The sequence below is a fragment of the Leucoraja erinacea genome, chromosome 7, assembly GCF_028641065.1.
Source record: "Leucoraja erinacea ecotype New England chromosome 7, Leri_hhj_1, whole genome shotgun sequence".
Lineage (NCBI taxonomy): Eukaryota > Metazoa > Chordata > Chondrichthyes > Rajiformes > Rajidae > Leucoraja > Leucoraja erinaceus.
In genome coordinates, this window is record NC_073383.1 from 49,420,921 (window position 1) to 49,443,353 (window position 22,433).

The 22,433-nt window shown below is 41.9% G+C and overlaps 1 protein-coding gene across 1 annotated transcript in view; it reads right to left on the reverse strand.

The window, feature by feature from the left end:
• Positions 1-10,122: 10,122 nt before the first annotated feature.
• LOC129698985 (secreted phosphoprotein 24-like) overlaps positions 10,123-22,433 on the reverse strand; it is a 165,434-nt gene continuing 153,123 nt past the window's right edge. Inside the window, exons 2-8 of the mRNA XM_055638532.1 lie at positions 14,256-14,359; positions 13,342-13,470; positions 13,090-13,221; positions 11,861-11,905; positions 11,134-11,178; positions 10,534-10,587; positions 10,123-10,401 (exon numbers count right to left, since the gene is read on the reverse strand). Coding sequence (XP_055494507.1) covers positions 10,369-10,401; positions 10,534-10,587; positions 11,134-11,178; positions 11,861-11,905; positions 13,090-13,221; positions 13,342-13,470; positions 14,256-14,359 — 542 coding nt within the window. The 3' untranslated portion in view covers positions 10,123-10,368. The remainder of the gene's footprint in view (positions 10,402-10,533; positions 10,588-11,133; positions 11,179-11,860; positions 11,906-13,089; positions 13,222-13,341; positions 13,471-14,255; positions 14,360-22,433) is intronic.

Genomic DNA, 22,433 nt, shown 5'->3' on the forward strand with positions numbered 1-22,433 from the left:
GCTTGGGGAAAAAGACTCAAATTATTAATACTATCTATGCCCCTCATAATTTAATAAACCTCTATAAGGTTTAGGACGGAGATGAGGAAAATATTTTTCACACAGAGAGTGGTGAATCTCTGGAATTCTCTGCCACAGAAGGTAGTTGAGGCCAGTTCGTTGGCTATATTTAAGAGGGAGTTAGATGTGGCCCTTGTCACAGTCTGCCCTCTCCTCATTCTCATCCACTTCACCTCCCAGTACTTTTCCACCAATCCCTCCTTCTCCTCACCTGCCTGCCTGCCACTCCCCTCTCATCAGCCCAACTCTCCTCACCTGTTGCACTCAGTTGCCTCTGATCACCAATTAACCCAGTATATAGAATCTCCTCACCATTCACACAGTGCCAGATTGCTCTCAGCATTCATGCAAGACTCTCCAGCGATTTCCCGACTGCCTACACGGATTCGAACCTGCCTGCCCCTGACCATTCCGTCCTGTCGTCTTCCCGGATATCACCTCAGCCTTCTGTCCCCGACCACGGCCTTCGTCCCATACCTCCTGGTTTCTGTCTGCCTCTCTCCTGGGCTGTTTGGTGTATCCCTGCAACGGCTCCTCGACTTCCTGCCTGGCTTCGACTCTCCTTTCGTCTGTCCCTCGCTGGTTTGTTTGCGTCGTGTGTTGGATCTCCTGGTTACCGGACCTTTCGCTACCCCGACTACGTCTCCTGCCTGCCTCTCTTCGGAACCCTCGCTCAATCCTGAGCCTCTGTGTGAGTATGGTGTACCCATTCCTGTGTTAGTACTCTGTGTTACAGTATCGTGATAAAGTTCATGACCAATTATACCTGCCTGATTCTGTGCTGCTATTAGGTCCAAGCTATACCTGTTACAGCCCTTGTGGCTAAAGGGATCAGGGGATTTGGAGAGAAGGCAGGTACAGGTTACTGAGTTGGATGATCAGCCATGATCATATTGAATGGCAGTGCAGGCTCGAAGGGCCGAATGGCCTACTCCTGCACCTATTTTCTATGTTTCTAAGGTCACCCCTCAACCTCCTCCGTTCAGGTGACAATAAACCCACAGCATTCAAACTCTGCTCATAACTATAGTCCTCCATACCAGGCACACTCTTCTGAATCAGTTCTGCACTATTGTTATTTCTGTTACGTCTTTCATGTAGCATGGTGATCAGAAATGTCAACAATGTGCTTTAACCAATATTTTGTATCACATCATGACATCCCACCGTTTTTACTCAGTGCCTCGCCTATGACAGCAAGCATGCTGAATTTCTTCTTCTGGGTGTTGTGTTCTGGGTGTGGTGTTGTGACTGGTCATTGTTGTGTTGTAATCGGGTGTTGTCTGGGTGTCTGTACTTCTCGATCCACTTGTGCCACAACTTTCATTGTGCTATGGACGTGCACCCAAGGTCTCTCTGTACATCGACACTCCGGAAATCCTGCCATTTACTCCATACATCCTACACGAATTAGACCTCCCAAGTTGCACTTGCCTGCCTTAAATTTCCCCTGCCACCTTATTGAGGGGCAAGGATAACACAGTTATTTAGTCCTTTTCCCACCAAACATTTCACCTGACTTATGTCCTACTTTCTAACCTTTGACAAACCTCTTCACTACCTAGAACTACCTCAACTTTCGAGTCATCTACAAACTCACTAATCAGACCACTCGCAATCATCCTTCATATATTCAAACAATGAAGGTCCCTGTATCGAACCACTTGTTACATACTTCCAGTCAGAGGGTCATCCATCCACTGCTATCGTTGTAGAAGCGGCAGTGTGACAAAGGTTAAGATAGTGTGCAACTAGCTACAGCTTTTGAGCATCCTTTGACGTGCAGCTAATAATAACTGTACAGCACAAGGACCTGAGTTATCTGAACGAAGATTAAATGGAAATAGAGGATTGAGTAGCATGTAGTTCTTATTAGATATTAGTGATTTAAAGAATGTATTGTGATTGATGATTATTATTCTATGATTCTATGTATATAATAAGGAATTAGTGTGCAACATTTCAATTGGTCAATATCTGTATAAAAGGTGACATTTAAAAGGTAGAAGGTATAAAAGGTAGAATTTTAGAGCAGAATGATAACTGGGACTGTGCTGCTATCCTTGTGTACAAATAAATAAAATGTGTCTGGGAAATTAATGCAAGTGGATAGACACAAAAACCTGGAGTAACTCAGCAGGTTAGGCACCATCTCTGGAGAAAAGGTGAGAATGTTATTTCACCTACCCCACAACCAACAATGGACTATTGATTTCCTTGATCATCGTTGCTTTTTTGCATATCTTTCATTCATCTGTTCTCTGTATCTTCTATATCTCTTTCCCCAGACTCTCGGTCTGAAGAAGGGTCTTGACCCAAAATGTCACCTATTCCTTTTCTCCAGAGATGCTGCCTGACCCGCTGAGTTACTCCAGCTTTGTGTGTCTATCTTTGGTGTAATCCTGCATCTGCAGTTCTTTCTTAAACAAATTAATGCAAGTTGTCAGAGTCCAGTTGATCAGCAGCGAACACCGTCTGCATGAACCTACTTGAAAAAAGTTTTGTTACATATCATATCATGTATGGTTCTTGAGCAATCATCTAATCAACCCAGACTGTTCTGACCTTATTTTCTATATTACCGGCTATGTTTTGCATTCTTGCTTTGGCAGACTTTTACTATATGACCAATGAAGAACTAACCAGTTCTTGCACACCGTTTAGTTTAGAGATACAGGGCGGAAACAGGCTCTTCGACTCACCGAGTCCGCGCCAAGCTTCTATCACCCCATACACTAGCATTATCTCATCAATGCACTAGTTCTATGTCAATAAAGTGGACGAGCTTGAGGCTCAGTTAGAAATTGGCAAGTATGATGTTGTGGGAATTACTGAGACATGGCTGAAAGAGGACCAGGGCTGGGAACTGAATATTCAAGGGTATACGTCCTATCGAAAAGCCAGACGGGTGGGAAGATGGGGTGGGGTTGCCCTGTTGGTGAGGAATGAAATTCAGTCCCTTGCAAGGGGTGACATTGAAACAGGAGATGTGGAGTCAGTATGGATAGAACTAAGTAATTGTAAGGGTAAAAAGACCCTAATGGGACTAATCTACAGGCCCCCAAACAGTAGCCTGGACATAGGGTGCAAGTTGAATCAGGAGTTAAAATTGGCATGTAGCAAAAGTAATGGTGTGGTTGTTATGGGAGATTTCAACATACAGGTAGACTGGGAAAATCCGGTTGGTACTGGACCCCAAAAAAGGGACTTTGTAGAGTGTCTTCATGATGGATTCTTATAACAGCTTGTATTGGAGCCTACCCAGGGAGAAGGCAATTCTGGATTTAGTGTTATGTGATGAACCGGACCTCGAGGTTAATGAGCCATTAGGAGGCAGTGACCATAATATGGTCAGGTTTAATCTACAATTGGAGAGGGAGAAATGTAGATTGGAGGTGTCAGAGTTGCAGTTGAATAAAGGGGCTATGGGGCCATGAGGGAGGAGCTGCCCAAAGTTGACTAGAAAGATACACTAGCAGGGATGACAGTGGAATAAAAATGTGGAAGAAAAAGGGACGACCATGGCTGACAAGGGACGTCAGGAACAGTATAAACATTAAAGTGAAGAAGTATAATGTAGCAAAGATTAGTGGGAAGCAGGAGGATTGGGTAATTTTAAGGATCAATAGAAGATAACCAAAGAGACAATAAGGGAAGAATAGATGAGGTACGAAGGTAAGCTAGCCAAGAATATAAAGCAGGATAGTAAAAGCTTCTTTAGGTATATGAAGATGAAAAAAATTAGTTAAGACCAAAGTTGGACCCTTGAAGACTGAAAAAAGGTGAATTTATTATGGGGAACAAGGAAATGGCAGACGAGTTGAACAGGTACTTTGGATCTGTCTTCACTAAGGAGGACACAAACAATCTTCCTGATATAGTAGTGGTCAGAGGATCTGGGGTGACAGAGGAACTGAAGGAGATCCACATTAGGCAGGAAATGGTGTTGGATAGACTGATGGGACTGAAGGCTGATAAATCTCCAGGGCCTGGTGGTCTGCATCCCAGGGTACTTAAGGAAGTGGCTCTAGAAATTGTGGATGCATTGGTGATAATTTTCCAATGTTCTATAGACTCGGGATCAGTTCCTGTGGATTGGAGGGTAGCTAATGTTATCCCACTTTTTAAGAAAGGAGGGAGAGAGAAAACAGGGAATTATAGACCAGTTAGCCTGACATCAGTGGTGGGGAAGATGCTGGAGTCAATTATAAAAGATGAGATAGCCGAACATTTGGATAGCAGTAACAGGATCGGTCCGAGTCGGCATGGATTTACAAAGAGGAAATCGTGCTTAACTAATTTTCTGGAATTTTTTGAAGATGTAACTAGGAAAATGGACAAGGGAGAGCCAGTGGATGTAGTGTACCTGGACTTTTAGAAAGCATTTGATAAGGTCCCACATAGGAGATTAGTGGGCAAAATTAGGGCACATGTTATTGGGGGTAGAGTGCTGACATGGATAGTGAAGTGGTTGGCAGACAGGAAACAAAGAGTAGGGATTAACGGGTCCCTTTCAGAATGGCAGGCAGTGACTAGTGGGGTACCGCAAGGCTCGGTACTGGGACCACAGCTATTTAGAATATACATCAATGATTTGGATGAAGGGATTCAACATTAGCAAATTTGCAGATGACACAATGCTGGGTGGCAGTGTGAACTGTGAGGAGGATGCTATAAGAATGTAGGGTGACTTGGACAGGTTGGGGGAGTGGGCAGATGCATGGCAGATGAAGTTTAATGTGGATAAATGTGAGGTTATCCACTTTTGTAGCAAAAACAGGAAGGTAGATTACTATCTAAATGGCGTCAAGTTGGGAAAAGGGGATGTACAACGGGATCTGAGGGTCCTTGTACATCAATCTATGCAAGTAAGCATGCAGGTACAGCAGGCAGTGAAGAAAGCAAATGGCATGTTGGCCTTTATAACACGAGGAATTGAATATCGGAGCAAAGAGGTCCTTCTGCAGTTGTACAGATCACTAGTGAGGCCACACCTGGAATATTGCGTGCAGTTTTGGTCTCCTAATTTGAGGAAGGACATTCTTGCTATTGAGGGCAGCGTAGGTTTACAAGGTTAACTCCCGGGATGGCGGGACTCTCATCTGCTGAGAGAATGGAGCAGCTGGGCTTGTACACTTTGGAGTTTAGAAGGATGAGAGGGAATCTCATTGAAACATATAAGATTGTTAAGAGTTTGTACACGCTAGAGGCAGGAAACATGTTCCCGATGTTGGGGGAGTCCAGAACCAGGGGCCACAGTTTAAGAATAAAGAGTAAGCCATTTAGAACGGAGACAAGGAAACACTTTTACTCACAGAGAGTGGTGAGTCTGTGGAATTCTCTGCCTCAGAGGGTGTTGGAGGCAGGTTCTCTGGATGCTTTCAAGAGAGAGCTAGATAGGGCTCTTAAAAATAGTGGAGTCAGGGTATATGGGGAGAAGGCAGGAATGGGGTACTGATTAGGGATGATCAGCCATGATCACATTGAATGGCAGTGCTGGCTCAAAGGGCCGAATGGCCTACTCCTGCACCTATTGTCTTACAAACTATGGGTAATTTACAGAAGCCAATTAATGTACAAACCTGCACGGCTTTGGAGTGTGGGAGAAAACCAGAGCACCCAGAGAAAACCCACACGGTCAAAGGGAGATCGTACAAACTCTGTACAGACAGCAGCCATGTTTGGGATCCAACCTGGGTCTCTGGAGCTGTAAGGCATCAACACTACCACTGTGCCACCATGCCGTCGACTGCTCTGGAGTCTCGCAGCTGGTATTGCTTTCATGTTCATTAAATTATTTGATTCATGTTGCCTGTCTGCCCTCCTTGCTAAATCAGGTGATATGTCTTCATTTGGACTTCTGTCCAGGATTTTCATCTCTCAGTGTAATTGTAAACGACTTGAGTCGTCAGAGAGATCTCAGTGTCTATAGCAGGAAAAAACTGTCTGAAAATCAACCTTTCATTGCCAATCCGTGATCCGAGTGATAATCCAGACAGTGTGCCAGCAATTATATTGGCTTTGATGAATGATCCTCACTCGCAGTCATACTGCGAGATCATAACTACTTAACTTTTCATCCAGGATGCTCAGTTGTTGAAATTGCTGCTTTCCCATTGCCAGTAAGTTTTGTATTTAAAACCTAGAACATAGCACAGTGCAGCACAGGAACAGGCCATTCAGCCCACAATGTCCATAATGAACGTGACGCAAAGCTGAACTAACATCCTCTACCTGTAGATGATGCATATCCTTTCATTCACTAACTATTCATTTGCCCAACTAAAAGTAAATGCCATTTTAAATGGCACTATCTGCCTCCACCACCAGTTTTCAAACACCCACTGCTATGTGTAAAAAGATTGCCCCACATATCTCCTTTAAAGATTATCCCTCTCAACTTAAAGCTATGTCCTCTGATCGTTGAAAGTTCATGCTTCATTAGGGCACGGAAGATGGCCATGTGACCCATCAAATCTCTACCCACTCTCCCAGCAATTCCATCCATTTCCCAATTATCCATCAATAACCCCCAATTATTCCATCAGGCCCTGATTGTTGTCACTGCAACCGAGTGAGTTGGTGAAAAGAGCAATGTCTTTCCAGCAGGAACTGATGGAACTGGTTACGTCATCATGTCATAAGTGATAGGAGCAGAATTAGGCCATTTGACCCATGAAATCTACTCTGCCATTCAATCATGGCTGATCTATCTCTTCCTCGTAACCCCATTCTCCTGCCTTCTTCCCATAACCCCTAACACCCGTTCTAATCAAAAATCTATTTATCACAGCCTTAAGAATCCATTGGTGGATTCCACAGCCTTCGGTGGCAAAGAATTCCACAGATTCACCAACATGATTGCTTCACAATGAAGGTAGCTGGCCAGGGCCGGATTTAGATGAAGAGAGGCTCTGAGCTGTTCCACTTGTGAGGCCCCTCCCAATCCCCCACCCCCATGACTAGAAGAAGATGGTCCACCAGATTGACATCGATTTGCAGCCGAGCGTGGCCAATGAGATAAGGGGCTGGAAAGCTGTGCATTTATTTATTTATTGCCAGCGCTAGTGTCAAGTTATTGGCTTAAAACACTATTATTCTGAAATGGAGGGCAAGGAAAATTACTGAAGGGTTGTTTAGAGACTACAGTGCATTGTGAGCATATGTAAGAAAGGCCAATGACCGTGTCAAAAATATTATACACCTTGCAGGGCTCTCACTTAATTTTTTTTCTCTGTTGTCAGCTGGGCAACCTTGGCAGCTTTTTAAGTTACCAAATGACAGTTTAAGTGGTAATTTAAGACGGCTTGCATGACACGTGCGATAATGTGCTTGGACGAAGTGCGTAGTTACCAGTCGGAATTATGCTCAATTATGCATTCACATATTATTTCTGCTTCAAATAAAGTCACAAACTAAACATATTCACCAATTAAGACATGATATATAGCACAATGACATGCAGCAAAATTATAATACAGTATCTCAACTCAAGTTACACAATGCAATTAATGCAATTTCTATTATTTCTTTCCACTTCCAAACAAATGTGGTTCGATTATTCAGCGTATGATCAACTTTGGTGAGACCAAGCGCAGGCTTGGCGATCGCTTCGCACAACATCTCCATTCAGTTCGCAATAACCAACCTGATCTCCCGGTGGCTCAGCACTTCAACTCCCCTCCCGTTCCGAATCCGACCTTTCTGTCCTGGGCCTCCTCCATGGCCAGAGTGAGGCCCACCGCATATTGGAGGAGCAGCACCTCATATTTGCTTTGGAGTTCACACCCCAGCGGTATGAACATTGGCTTCTCTAATTTCATGTAGTCCTTGCTTTCTCCCTCTTTCCTCTCCCATTCCCAGGTCTCCCACAGACTACTGTCTCCGCCTCTTTACCTCCCCACTTGACTCCATTCAAGGACCCAAGCCGTCTTTCCAGGTGCGGCAGAGGTTCACCTGCACCACCTCCAACCTCATTTACACCCCAATTTACACCACAGTTTACACCCCAGCGGTATGAACATTTACTTCTTCAATTTCAGGTAATCCCCCCCCCCCCCCCCCCCCCCCCCCCCCCCCCCACCCCATCAGTCTGAAGAAGGGTCTCGACCCGAAACGTCGCCGATTTCCTTCGCTCTATAAATGCAGCCTCACCCGCTGAGTTTCTCCAGCAATTTTTTCTCCCCATTCACACAAGTTCTGTTATCCCACTTTCCTCACCCACTCCCTACAAATTAGGGGCAATTTTACAGAGACAAGTTAACCTACAAAACCAATGCGTCTTTGGGATGTGGGAGGAAACCCACACGCTTGCAAGGAGAATGTGCAAATTCAACACAGACAATGCCCAAGGACAGGATTGCACACAGATCTCTGGCATGTGAGGCAGCAAGTCTGCCAGCTGTGCCACTATATTTTGTTTTCCAACACACAAAAAATTATACCTTGATAACTTTGGTTACTAAAAAATGAAAATATTTTCAGGCCACTATCTCTCGCACTATCACTGGCTTCATCACTTCTGGCTCCCTGCCCTCCCAAGCCTCCAACCTCATCGTTCTCCAGCCCTGCACGGCCTGATTTTATCTTCTCCCCAAAATTGACAAACAGAACTGTCCTGGCAGACCCATCCCCAAACTCTACCTCTGCTACATTAATGACTGCATTGGTGCTGCCTCCTGCACTCATGCAGAGTTCACTGACTTCATCAACATCACCACTAATTTCCGACATCTCCCCCCCATTTTTAGATCGCACCATCTCCATCGCAGGCAACAGACTACTGACCGACATCTACTACAAACCCACTAACTCCCATAGCTATCTTGTCTACACTTTTTCCCACCCTGCTTCCTGTAAGGACTCTATCCCCTACTCCCAATTCCTGCGTCTACGCCGCATCTGCACCCAGGTGTTCCATACTAGGACCTGAGATGTCCTCATTCATTAGGAAATGTGGGTTCCCCTCTTCCATTATAGATGAGGCTCTCACCAGGGTCTTCTCGATATCCCATAGCTCCGCACTTACTCCCCGTCCCCCTATTCGTAACAAGGACAGAATCCCCCTTGTCCTCACCTTCCACCCTACCAGCCGTAGCATATAACATAATCCTCTGACCTTTTTGCCACCTGCAACGGGATCCCACTACTAGCCACATCTTCCAATCTCCTCCCCTTTCTGCTTTCCACGGAGACCGCTCCCTCTGTAACTCCCTGGTTAATTTGTCCCTTCCCACCAAACCACCCCCTCCCCGGGTACTTTCCCCTGCAACCACAGGAAATGCAACACTTGTCCCTATACCTCCCCCCTCGACCATCCAAGGACCTAATCAGTCTTTCCAGGTGTTCACCTGCACCTCCTCCAACTTCATCTACTGCATCTGCTGTGCTAGGTGTCAACTTCTCTAGATCGGCAAGACCATGCGCAAGGCTCAGCGATCGCTTTGCTGAACACATCCACTCAGTCTGTGTTAACCAACGTGATCTCCCTGTGGCTCAGCACTTCAACTCCCCCTCACATTCCCAATCTGACCTTTCTGTTCTGGGCCTCCGGCATTGCCAGAGTGAGGCTCAGTGCAAATTGGAAGACCAACACTTCATATTTCGCTTGGGTAGTTTACACCCCAGCGGTATGACCATTGACTTCACTAATTTTAGATAGGCCTTGCTTTCTCCCTCCTTCCCCTCCTCCTTCCCAGTTCTCACAGGTCCTATGTCTCTGCTTACTTCCTTTCTTTCTCCCGCCCCCGCCCCCTGACATCAGTCTGAAGAAGGGTCTCGACCTGAAAGGTCGCCTATTCCTTCTCTCCATCGATGCTGCCTCTCCCGCTGAGTTTCTCCAGCATTTTTTCTCTACCTGCCAGAGTCTAAATGTCAACTTTGGTGGAAAATGTCTGATAGATTGAGTTCCCACTCCCCAACATCCTTGTGGCAGAAACAGTCCACTCTGCTCACAACTACCAGCAAACTAAAACTGTAGGAGGCTAGTTTTAGTGCTATATCAATCGGAACTTAAACCTAACTAGTGAAGCGGGAAATAATATTTGGAAGAAACTCCATAAATAATCTCTTTACACTTTTAATTTAATCCACAAAATGAAATACAATAATATATAGCAAAGGACAGAACATTTACAAAACAATCGAATATCCCAGTTATAGTGAAATGTACTGTTAGGAATAAATGTCCCTGAGCTTGTTCAGTACAACGAGACCCTGTCTGTGTTGAGGTGACAGTGTCTTGTTTATTCTGAATGAGGTCTTCTTGTGTTTACACCGAGTTCAGGCTCTTAGGAATTTCATTTGTGGTTAGTGTTTCCCTCTTGATCCCTTTTTCTGTTCCTGGAATAGACACAACCAACAGAATTGTCATTTTCAGCTGCACTTAACTCAGTTGGCATTCAATGCTTTTTCATTGGTTTTAACAATGATCAGGGGAAAATTATCTGGCACAAAGTCCTAATCTACACTTACGTTGGAAAGCTTCTTGGATTGTTCCTTCGGTAATACTGTTGGCTTGATTTCGATCTGCAATAAAATATTAACAGTTTTAGCATGTTTAAATAATCCCAATATTTTTAAACATCTACAAAATGAAGGGTTGAAAGAATATTAATGATAATTTAATGTGTGGTATATGAATATAAGTGTCACACTAGAGGTTCTGTGTTGATTGATGAAATTAATTGAAAGATACAGCAAGGAAACATTAGTTCTATTTTATCCCACTTTCTCATCAACTCCCCACACACTAGGAAAAAATTACAGAGGTCAATTAACCTACATACCCGCATGTCTTTTACAATGTGGGGAGAAACTGGGTCACCCGGGGGAAACCCATGTGGTCACAGGGATAACATTCAAACTCTACACAGATAACACCCGTGATCAGGATAAAACCAGGGTCTGTGGCTCTGTAAGGTTCTACTGCTGTGTCACAGTGCCTTCCCCCCCAATACGAACTAAGGGAATGAAGAATAAGCAGCACCCTTCCCCTAACCTCTGATCCCACCAAAACCAACAGGTCATTGCAATTCACAAATATCTGATTACAATTTTGCAGATTGCACTTACATTCAAAGGCTTCTCGAGTGATGCTTTTGGTGCCTCCTTCTTGGCCTGAATTAAGACAATGATAATTATATTTAGCATAGGATTCAATGGTACATTTAGTAAGTAAAGCAATTTTTTATACCGTCTCCACAAAAAAGATGATATCCTGAATTACAAACGAGGATTTATTAACCTTTATTCAATGACTCAAGGCTGGTGAAAACCTCGGTAAAAATTGTTGGAATGTAAAATGGGTTAGTGTGGTGTTTTTTGGGCTGAAGGGCCTGTTTCTACCCACAGTGCAACCCTGGTACTGTGATACTGTCATTTGCTAGCTTTCTCAACTTCTGTTCTAAATATAGGAATTACACAAAATGTCTGTCGTCCCTATTCCCTTATCTAAGTAGATTCTGAAAAAATCTGCTTCAGTGGAACATGCAGTAGGAATAAGCACAGGCTATTTCTGGAGAGAGTAACAACTGTCCTCCTGATGCCATCCCTTCCTGCTGTCCTGCTCCAATCCACTATACCTTCCACAGAAAAGAATCCCATCCCTGTATTTTGGGGGTCAAATCAGTGAAACTGGCTGATATTAGAAACCAACCACGGGATTCAAGCACCAGCCCCTTAACGAGTGCCTCAAACTAAGACGTTGCTGCATCTCCCTTTCTACACTGAACTACTTTAATCTGAGACAATGGTTGAGGATAACAAGAAATCAGCTGATAAATTCTCCATTGATACTCACATTTGCCTTCTTCTCGACTGAGGTTTTGTTTGCTTTCTTTTGCATCTGCAAGAACAATTTTCATGTTTAGCACAGTGGGCAAGAAAACCGTTTTGCAATTAACTAATCCTGTATTCAGGTTTTTGACAGCTGCTCATGCTTCCACATCTCACCCTTCCCAATCTGATATCCATCCAGGTGCACTACTAACGATAATGTGTGATTTCTAACCTGGTTCTTGCTGGGTTGGGATCGATCTAATAATTGGTGGCAGATCCACATTTGGTGGCCAGTGTGAATCTGATTATAAACAAATTAATCTGACTGACTCACAGTTGGCTTTTGTTAATGTTCTCACCATTCAGATGCTGAAAGTATTTTGTCATTGGCTTGCTGATTTTATTGAGCAATCCATTGATTGACACCATTTATTTTTTAATGGTAAATTTAGTAATATTTATTTCTCTTTCTATAGACCTAATTTAAATAACAGATTAGCCTTTCACACTTACTGTGGTCTATCTGCTGAACACCTCACAACACAAATAATGCACTCAAAATGAAAATAAAAGCAAATGCTGCTCTAAATACTCTGAATGCGTGGAGAGACAGAACATGATTGATGTTTAAGGCTGGTGATTTCTCATCAGAACATCATGTTTAGTTCAGTTTAGAGATACAGCATGGAAACAGCCACTTTGCCCCACCGATTACACGTCGGCCAGTGATCCCTGCAAATTAACATTACCCGCCACACACTAGGGACAATTTACATTTATAGAAAGCCAATTTACATACAAACCTGTATGACTTTGGAGTGTGTAGGGGAAACCAAAGATCTTGGAGAAAACCCACACGATCACGGGGAGAACGTATAAACGCTGAACAGACAGCACCCGTAGTCGGGATGGAACTTGGGTCTGTGGCACTGGAAGCGCTGTAAGGCACCAACTCTGCCACTGTGCCAATGTGCCGCACAAATGCTGGGATCTCCCTCTACCCGCCGAGTGGCCACTTCATTGGCCAGGAGACAGCATTCAGCAAAATGATCCCTTCTGTCAATTCTGATCAACGGTCATCAACCTGAAACATTAACTCTAATTCTCTCTCCATAGCTGCAGCCTAACTTGCTAACATTTCCAGCATCTGTGGTTTAGTCTTACTCCTCAGCAGGGGAAAAGAATGATCTGATACAAAGCTCGGAAATCCCATAATCCCACAATGTCCAATAAAATAAACTGTGAAGTTACCTCAAAGCTGCTTTCACTTGATTCCACTGAGTTACTGCCACTGTCAATGGTCCTCAGACCTTTGCACTCCACATCAATGTCAGTGATGTTACCAGCAAAATACTCAACACGGCTTTTGCAAAACCCTTTCTCCTGTGGAAAAAAAATAACATGGAAATAGTTTACAGAAAGCAGCAATGATGCAGAGAGCTTGCATTGACATCTTTACAAAAGTGGGGGTTTCAAGGCAACAAAATATCACACAGGACTCACCGCAATCTTCTTGGGGCGGAAATGACAGCTGGGATCATCAAATTCCAGCGTGGCATTCTTGGAACAGACGGTTTCTTTCACAGTGAATGTCAAATCCACCTTGTATGACATCTTGCCAGTGCTATAAGTCTAATAAAAGGAAAATAAGTCATTAGATGGTATATCTCATGCTCGTACTTTAATTTGATAAAGGATAAAAATCACACAGCTCCACATCTTCAACTGGGTCAGACAAAATCATGTGTTGTATAGGAACAAAACAGTTAATCTATCCAAATTTTAAATGATCCCCTTAACCGTTGTAGGTGTTAAACGTGCTGTAAACTCGAATTATTGGAGGAAGTTAGCAAACAAGAGACAGGTTTTAGGGGTTTGTAAAAATGATATGGGGAAATCACAAACATAAAATTATTCCTAAATCTCATGTGCAGATGTCATTTCATAGTCATAGAATCATAGTCATACAGTGTGGAAACAGGCCCTGCTGTCCCACTTGCCCACACCGACCAACATGTCTCTACTATTCTCACCTGCTAGCATTTTGCCTCTAAACCTGTCCAATCCATTTACTTGTCTATATGTTTCTTAAATGTTGCATTAGTACCTGCCTCAACTACGACCTCTGGCAGCTTGTTCCATACACCCACCATCCTTTGTGTGAACAAGTTATCCCTTGGGTTCCTATTGAATCTTTCCTACTCCGGGCAAGAGACTCTGTGCATCAACCTGATCTACTCCTCTCATGATTTTGTGCTCATGTTTTTTATCCAAATATTCTAAATTGATAGTCATGAACTAAGAATTGTCACTTCATCATGATGATGCTCATGCTCAATAATCAGTGTCTAACTGAACTTCATAATAATCAATTTAATTTATTGCAATGAAGCCCACCTAGACAATGACACACTTACATTCTTTGCACGTCTCCTGGTGACGCCGCACAGGTTGGTGATCTCGGTGATTTCATTCAGTTTTACAACGGAGGCTCTCAGAGCATGCTTTGTCCTTGGCACTCCTGCAGAGAGAGAAGAAAAGTTGTACAAGACATTCCAACAAACAGCAGTGAATAATTCTTGCACATTGGTGAATTATCGCTGACTGAAGCTCATTACCAGTAACTCGTTGCTTTCTGAGGCCCTCCCTCTCCCCAGTACTTTCCTGAGCAGTGGAGGATCTGCACGGCAGCAATGGCGAGGAGGAAGGATTTCATTCTGCCTCGTGTAGGATCAGCTAGCTGGGTTCTCAGAGTAAAGTTGCTGCTTCTCTCTCTCGATCTGCCTTCACCTCGCTGCCTTCGGTCTTTATACCCTGCACCTCCACCACATTCAAACACTGACTCATGTTTGTCCAGCTTGGTGCCCGTGGGCACTAACAGAAGGTGGGCTGCAATTGGGGGCACAGCTTCCTCTAAGTATGATCGTCATGTTTAGATGTGGTGGGGAAAGTGTGAAATCAATCTTTATTCCTCAGAATCTGAAATAAGAAACTGGGAGTGATGGGGAGATCATCATGATATCATAAAATCAGGCTGGTGGGTGGATGGAATCTTTAAATAGCCAATTTTTATGATAGTACCAATTCATATCAGCCCCTCACATACTAACATCTTGATATTCAATCCTTTCATCATTAGCAGTTTGTAAACAAAGCTCAGGTCTATTTTTATGAATGGTTCATCTCCCTCAGCAGAGAGGCATCTGGTGATTATTTTCTTCAGCCCTATTGCCCTGGATCAAAAATCCCCCTTGAACTTGTGCACCCACAATGTCAGCTGACTGCTCTGCCATGTTTGTGAACAAACTATTGGGAAAAACCACAGTGCATATCAGAATTTTCTTGCTCCACATCATTGATGACAGAGGTCAGTCATTAGAGAGTGTGGTTGCTGCAAGGATTTGCTTTAAGCTGGGGGTTTATTATTTCAGTGTTGGAACATCCTGTCGTCGTGTTTGCAGAGAACTGAGTGCATACCCCAGGTCATGTGTGGGAGGGGGAACGGGAGACCAGAGGGTTGCATTCAATGAAGGGAACATGGAATAAAACATTACTTTCAGAGGGTAAAACAACACATATATTTGATCAACAATCTAATGACATTAAGACCTTTCATTTTTGTCATTAATGACCTTTTTAAATTGGAAATATTACAAGATTTGAATCTTGCCAGAGCAGTTATGTTCTCGATCCCCTGCTGCTCATTTCATTTCTGTTAAGCCTTTACCAGTCTTTCACATGATCAACAGTAGCCGTAATTTCATTTTCATGTTGTTCTCGTGTGCATGCGTGTGTATGTCCGTGAGCATGTGTGCATGTGTGAAAGTGTGTGTGTGTGTGTGTCTGCATACATTTGTACATGCATGGTGTGTGTGTGAAGCATGCATATGTAAATATTTGTGTGTGTGTGCGTTCTTCAATGGAAATAAAATGAGAAATAAGATTGATGAGCAGGTAAAGTCACAGCAATGGTGTGACCTACATACTTTAGGCCACTTCAGATGTCATTGATGTTTTAGGCTATAAGGAAGAGTTCAGGAAATTTCAACAGTTAATGAAAAGGATTGTTCAGAGACCAAGGTCAAGAAGGTTTAGAATAAAACTGTGCAGTTTTGCTTAGGTAAGGCTTGTTACAAAGTTTGGAACGTATACTCCCTAGACCACGCTGCTGTAGCCAGGATGTGGTCCATAGGCACGTCCATCCTCTTAGTCACTGACGTGGAAGCTGCCCTGGTGGAATAAGACTTATACACGTTAGTATTTACTCCAGCAACTCCCAGTACCTGCTTGAGCCACTAGAGATAGTTTAGCTTGTCACCCGACCATGAGGTTTCTTGTGGCTGACCCATAAGGCTTTTTCCTCTCCCTCGGGTATTTCTTATTGTGTCAATGTAGTGGGTCATGACACATAACCATGGTTCAGTGGGTATGCCTGGAATTCCATGACTGGACCTGATGTTCCCTGTCTGCTCTGTTTGGCCAGCCCCTGAATGGAAAATGTGACACTATCTGGTGTTATCACCATGTTGTCCTATCGCAGTAGGTGGAAGAACTGGGTCTTTGTGCTGAGGTAAGGCCGTCAGCATATCCATCTTCAGGGTAGGCTGTTCCAGGGTGAGGAACCTGGCTGGTGATCATCCCCTAAGGTACGTCAGGATCTCACTGACTTCCCAATTTGGGTGTACCTATTTCTGGGGAATGGGAATTGAAAATACCTCTCCTGAATTTGATCACCAGTGGGTGGTACATTTGCCCTGTTGTCATGGTACCTGAGTTGAGTAGGCTGACAGAGTACTTCTGACTATATTGATGGCGCAGTAGCTGAGTCCTTCATTGTGGTGAAGGCCTGCCAGGAACTCCAGTACAGGTTTTGTTGTAGTTGAATGTGTAGTTCCTGAGTTTGAGCAGTTTCTTCCCAGGTATGTTCCCTAGTGGATATGCGACGGAATGCTGTCATCATGTTGATAGTGCTGTCTGATCCAGGCCCAGCAGTGGTCTTCCCAATTCTGTAATCCAGGCCCTTTCTTCCTGCAACCTAGTAGTTTATCGTGGCATAGATGGTTTATGCCTGAACTGGGTGGGTTGATAAGCCTAGGCTATTGGGAATCATAGGGTTTTGATGACCATGTCGAGGACCATTGGGAACCATGACTGTGGGTTTAGTCCACTGTATTTTGCATAGTACCCGACTGATGAGACCGTAGTACCTATTGATGAGGTAGGAAGAAGGGGAGAACATAGAGATTAGTTTCCCCCCCCCCCCCCCACCTCAATACGCGGAAAAGTATCCATGCCGCTGCCTTGAGTTGGTTTCATGCGACATTTATTTATTTATTAGTTATTTATTTATTTTGGACAGAATAAAAGAATAAAAATCAAATGTGAAACAGCATACAAAAAACAAAACAAAAATATTAATAAAGTGTCATAAACAATATCTATAAATAAATGAAATCATATGCCTCCGAAAAGGAGCAGGAAGCCAAAGCTTATTAATTCCCACCCCTTATTCAACTGCTTGTAATTATCTCATAGAAATTTAGCAGCTATATGTACACCAAATTATTTACATTTGAACATTAATCAAATATTTACAAAGCCATACAAAAAAGAAAAAAAGAAAAAGAAAAGAAAAAACCCGCAAATACTATACAGTATCTTAGTCATATTTACAACCCATCACTCTATAATCACCCTTCCCAATACAATCAGTATAACAAATATCACAATCACCTATCCTCATCCCAATATTCTTTTAAACAAGTGTTTTTGTACATCTTTTTAAACTGAATTGTGCTAAGTTTTATCTCCTGTTCCATACCATTCCACAAATTCACACCACAGATTGCTATGCACATACTTTTAAGAGTTGTTCTGACATTGAGTTTTTTTTAAATTATGTTCCCCTCTCAAATTATACCCACCCTGTCTTTCCATAAACAGTGTTTGTATATTTCTTGGAAGTAAATTATTTCTTGCTTTGTACATGATTTGCGCAGTCTTAAATTTAACCAGATCAGTGAACTTCAGTGTATGTGACTTTAAGAATAATAAATTGGTATGTTCAAGATATCCAACGTTATTGATAATTCTTATTGCTCTTTTTTGTAATGTGCATAATGGCTGTAGGTTGGTTTTGTAGGTGTTGCCCCATATCTCCACACAGTAACTCAGATATGGCAATATGAGTGTATTATACAAAGTATGTAATGATTTGTGGTCCAGAATGTGTCTTGATTTTCCCAATATTGCTATAGACTTTGCCAGTTTTGCTTTGACGTGGTTTATATGTGGTTTCCAGCAGATTTTGTGGTCTAAGATCACACCAAGAAATTTATTTTCATATACTCTTTCTATACTTATGTTATCTATTTTCAATTGTACTTGAGGGTTTATTTTATGTTTTCCAAATAGCATAATCTTTGTTTTGCTTAAATTTAGAGACAATTTGTTGACATCAAACCACTGTTTTAATTTATTCATTTCTAATGTGATGACTTCCAAAAGCTACTTCAAATTGTCACCGGAACAAAAACTATTCGTATCATCAGCAAATATAATCAATTTCAGTATATTTGATACTTTACATATGTCATTAATGTACATTATGAAAAGCTTTGGACCTAACACAGACCCTTGAGGTACTCCACAAGTTATGTTCATGTGAGTTGATTTATGTTCACCTATTTCTACAAATTGTTGCCTGTTTCTTAAATAGCTTCTCACCCAATCCAGTCCAACCCCTCTGATGCCATACTTATCCAGTTTCATGAGTAAAATGTCGTGATTTACGGTATCAAATGCTTTTTTAAAAATCTCAGATTCAGAGTCAAGTCAAGTCAAGTCAAGTCAAGTCAAGTCATTTGTATCTATAAATATTCCCACTGCAAGTTTTTTATTATCTATGCAATTTGTGATTTCCTCAATTAGTTCCATTAGTGCCATAGATGTTGATCTGTCTGTCCGGAATCCATATTGACTGTCGACCAAAAGCTTATGTTTTTCAATGAAATTGTTAAGTCTTTCTGTAAAAAGTTTTTCAAGGATCTTGGAGAATTGGGAGAGTAAAGAAACAGGCCTGTAATTTGTGAAATGGTGTCTATCCCCAGTTTTATATAATGGTATTACTTTAGCTATTTTCATTTTGTTCGGAAATTTACCGTATTGAAAAGACAAGTTACAGATATGAGTTAATGGTTCGGCAATTTCTTCAATAACGTTTTTTATTATAATCATGTCAATATCATTCCAATCAGTAGAGGATTTGCTTTTACATTTTCTTACAGTGTCTATGATTTATTTTCCTTCGACTGCTCTAAGGAAGATAGAGCTATTATTTCTATCCCAAAGATCAGTATCTGCCCCTTCTTTTGTTTCTGGGTCATTAATTTTTTCTGCCAAATCTGGTCCCACATTTACAAAGAATTTGTTAAAACCATTAACCGCATCATCCATATTATTTATTGTCTTTTCTTCCTCAATAAAATACTCAGGGTAGCCTGTATTTTTTGATCCATTTCTAATAATACTATTTAGCACGTTCCATAAACCTTTCATATTGTTTTTATTATTCTCTAACATTTTATTATAGTATTCTTTCTTACATATCCTCATAATATTGGTTAATTTATTCTTATATTTTTTATATTTATTTTCTGCTTCTGAAGTTCGATATTTTATGAATTGTCTATATAGTGTGTTTTTCTTTTTGCAGGCATTTTTTAAACCCTTAGTGATCCATGGACTATTTGTTTGTTTTTGTCTATCACTATATTGTTTCACAGGACAGTTTTTGTCATAAAGTGATTTAAAAATATTTAGAAATCCATTGTATGCTTTGTCGACATCTTCACCCTCATATACTACCCTCCAATTCTGTTTCAGTAATTCATTCTTAAATGCATTTATGTTTTCTTCGGTTCTCACCCTTTTGTATTTGAAATGACTGGTGTTCCTAGGTTTCCTATAACTATAGTGATAAACAATAAAAACAGGTAAATGGTCACTGATGTCACTGTATAATAGTCCGCTTACTGTATTGTTTTCCATAATGTTTGTGAATATGTTGTCTATTAATGTCGCACAATGAGAAGTAATTCTACTCGGTCTGGTTATTCTAGGATATAAACCCATACTGTACATAGTATTGATTAATTATTCTGTCATTTTATGCTTTTTTGGATTCAACAGGTCAATATTGTAATCCCCACAGATGAACATAATCTTTTGTAATGATTTTGTAAACATGGTTTCCATCCAATCTTTAAATATTTCAATACTGGATCCGGGAGCTCTGTATATACAGCTCACAATAACATTTTTGGTCTTTTCCATACAAATTTCTACTGTAATACATTCCAACAAGTCGTCAACAGCAGTTGTCATGTTCTCCACCACCTTATATTTCAGTCTTTTATCCACATAGATCGCCACACCTCCTCCATTTTTTTCCCCTTCTGTTTATATAATTCAGTTCATAGCCATCCATGTCAAAGTCCACACCTTTCTCAGGGCTGATCCAGGTCTCTGATATTGCTATAAGGTTAAATGGGTTCTTGAACTGTCTTAAATATTATTTTATGGTGCGGAAGTTGGCATATAGACTTCTGCTATTAAAGTGGATAATTGATATATTATGTTCTGATTGGAAAGTTATATTGAATTGCTCATCTGTGTAATAACTGCAGCTATTGTTGATATTGTTAAGTAAATTATTTTCTGGATCAATATCATTTTCTACGTCATGTGTGTTATGCTCTGTATAGGCAAAGGTTTCTAGTCCTGATAGAGATATATATTTTTCGTCAGGAATTATCATGGTTGTGGTTTGTATTTTATATATTCTTTATTTGCTACTAAGTGTATTCCATTACCTTGTTCGGGTTTGTCACCTTGGTATTTATCCAGTTCATCCTGGTCCCTAATGACTAATACTTTGGCTTGTTCTGGTGGTCCGTTCAGCTTGATGAATATTTTGCAGTTTGCAGTCCATGGAGATTGAATTTTCTTCTGCTTTCTCAGGAGTCGGGCTTGCCTGGCGATGTCAGCATTTTTCTTTGTCAGGTATTCATTCAAATATACATCCGAGCCCTTTAGCCGTCTTCCCTGTTTCAGCAGTTCAGTTTTGTGCTTCCTGTTAGCAAACCGAATTATTATGGCTGGTTTGTCCGTCTTATTTCTCCGTGTGAGCGGGTGACAAGCCTCGATGTTGTCCCTGTCCAACTCAATCCCTTTTGAGTGGAGGAATGCCGTCACTTGTTGCTCCACAGATGCAGCGTCCTGCTCGCTTGTCTCACCTTCGTTCTGCATTGTCACCGCCTGTACATATGAGCGGGGCTTTGTCTCCAGACCAATGACAATTATATCGTTCATTCTGGTGTACTGCTCCAGATCAGCCACCAGATCTCCAGCAACATAATCTGCTTGGCCTTCTCGGAGTTTTGTAGCCTCAGGGCTTTAACTTCCTCCACCAAATTCATGATGGTTTCCTGCTGTTGTCTAACAACAGAAACCTCCTCCATCAGCATGTCGAGCGATCTCTTAATATTGTCAACATCCTCAGCAGATGCGGAATTTTTTTTTTGGCGGCATGGCTATCCCGACTCTCCAGCGTTCCTCGGCGAGCTGCAAATTCTCTCAGGTAACCCCAGTTTTAGCTGTTCCTGCAGCAACGAAAGGGATTTCTGCTATCTGTGTTGCTGGAATCCCCTTATCTCCGTTGTTCTTGCAGAGAAAAAGGAGGCTTCCTCAGCTCCAGCTTTCAAGGCCGCAGAAAGTCGAGACGGTGTAGAAATCCTCCCATACCACACAAAACCAGACCAGTAATGGTGAGGCAGTAAGGAGGGTTGTTCTGGACACAGGGGTAAAGTCCAGAAACATTGTTCTCTCCTAATTTTTGGGTCGATAGAGTTGTAGGCAGGCTGCCAGCGATAGTAGTGGGAGCTATGCAGTGTGGCGATAACGACATACGGTTACCAATTGTTAAATAAATTGTCACATAATATCGATTTTATTCCACCCAAGTGGTTTGGTATATGCCACCACTGATGTTGTTAATTTATAAACAAACATGCAAAATGATGCACTACTGAGCAATATGCTTGCCCAATAGTAAGTAAGTTTTATTTATATAGCACGTTTTAAGTCAACTCGCATTGACACCAAAGTGCTTTACAAAAATAGATAATACATTTGCACACCATAGAAAAAGGTTAACAAATAAAGAAAATGGACTCAACACATATAGAGTTCTACACAAATGTCGTCACCCCTCCCCCCCCACACAGCAGAAACAAATTTCCACTGTGGGGAAAGGCACCAGAATGTTAAGTCCTCTTCCTCTGAAAACCCCCGAGGTCGGCCTATTTGTGGCCTTGCAGCCAGTCCGATGAATATACTCAATAGAACATACTCAATATTTCTAACTAGGTTTAATGCCCAGTGTCTATAGTGATGACAACTCCAGATTAGTCCATTTGCCACCATATTCTAGGTATGGGATATAATTTGAACACTAGTATCTCAGCTCATTGGAAAGGTACAATATTCAGTAGCTGGTAATGCTGCTACTATCCCAATTACTTTTGCCACGTAGT